Source organism: Cebus imitator, unplaced genomic scaffold, assembly GCF_001604975.1.
Source record: "Cebus imitator isolate Cc_AM_T3 unplaced genomic scaffold, Cebus_imitator-1.0 Scaffold129, whole genome shotgun sequence".
In the NCBI taxonomy this organism is placed as follows: Eukaryota; Metazoa; Chordata; class Mammalia; order Primates; family Cebidae; genus Cebus; species Cebus imitator.
Window position 1 is genome coordinate 6,678,740 of NW_016107444.1, and position 1,402 is coordinate 6,680,141.

General features: G+C 40.2%; 1 protein-coding gene across 1 annotated transcript in view; it reads right to left on the reverse strand.

Annotated features, from left to right (window-relative positions):
• IQCG (IQ motif containing G) overlaps window positions 1-1,402 on the reverse strand; it is a 37,156-nt gene that overhangs the window by 19,325 nt on the left and 16,429 nt on the right. The window contains exon 5 of the mRNA XM_037742826.1: window positions 510-638. Within this exon, the coding sequence (XP_037598754.1) occupies window positions 510-638 (129 nt within the window). The remainder of the gene's footprint in view (window positions 1-509; window positions 639-1,402) is intronic.

Consider the following 1,402-nt stretch of genomic DNA (forward strand, 5'->3'; position numbering starts at 1 on the left):
ATTAGCTGGGCATGGTGGCACGTGCCTGTAATCCCAGCTACTCGGGAGGTTGAGGCAGGAGAATTGCCTGAACCCAGGAGGCGGAGGTTGTGGTGAGCCGAGATCACGCCATTGCACTTTAGCCTGGGTAACAAGAGCGAAACTCCGTCTCAAAAAAAAAAAAAAAAAATGGAGTTCCGGAAAGAATTCCTAAGTTGAAAGGTACTGGAAAAGAAAAACTTTCCTTGGCATTCATTTGTTATTGTTCAGTGATTTTCAATGAATTCAATCTTAAGAAAGACTAAGAGAGAAGGAAGAATGGTCTTGATGTATTGTAAATACAGATAACGAAGGCCTAGAAATCTGACTTATTGTCCCAGCAGAACTAGGAAGAAAACCCAAATTCTGACTTCTAGTTATCTTCCCTGGAAAGCAAATGGTTGGTTTGCTTTAAGAATCAAGGATTTCCAGTAAGAGTGTTATAGCACTTTAAAATGCAGCAAAGCAAATAAATCTCACATTACTCTGACCTGGCAATGACGTCATAGAAATGCATTTTTTTTTCCCGCTCTTTGCTCAGAGCTTTCAGGAGATTGTTGAAAGTGCCCAAATCTTGCAACTCCTTAATGGTATCTGCAATCACATCACTGAAAAACTGCCTGTGAGGAGAAACAAAACAAAACAAAGAAGAGTTAATAAATGTTCAGGCCAGGTGCAGCGGCATGTGCCTTCATCCGAGCTGCTTGGGAGGCTGAGGTGGAAGAACTGCTTGAGCCCAGGAGTGTGAGATCGGCTGGGACCACATAGCAAGACCTGGTTTCAAAACAAACAAAGTGTGTGTGTGTGTGTGTGTGTGTGTGTGTGTGTGTGTGTAATTTCCCTACATTCACAAAGGGCTGCAGAAGTCACACAAGTTAAGACCCAGGCCTAGAAGAAAATCTAGGCAAAACCATTCAGGACATAGGCATAGGCAAGGACTTCACGACCAAAACACCAAAAGCATTGGCAACAAAAGCCAAAATAGACAAATGGAACCTAATCAAACTCCACAGCTTCTGCATGGCAAAAGAAACAGTCATTAGACTGAATTGGCAACCAACAGAATGGGAAAAAATTTTTGCAGTTTATCCATCTGACAAGGGGCAGATATCCAGAATTTACAAAGAACTAAAACAGATTTACAAGAAAAAAACAAGCCCATTCAAAACTGGGAGACTGGGTTTTTTTTAAAAGACTTGGTTTTTCAGATACATGTCAAATACATCTGAAGTCTCTAACCCCAGTCCCTCAATCTTCCCCACAGATTAACAGTCTTCTGAATTTGGTGATGATTATTCTCTGGCATGTTGTGATACTTTCATTATGTGTTTGTGTGTTTTATTTAAATAATACATGTAGGTTTACTTTTTTTTTTTTTTTTTTT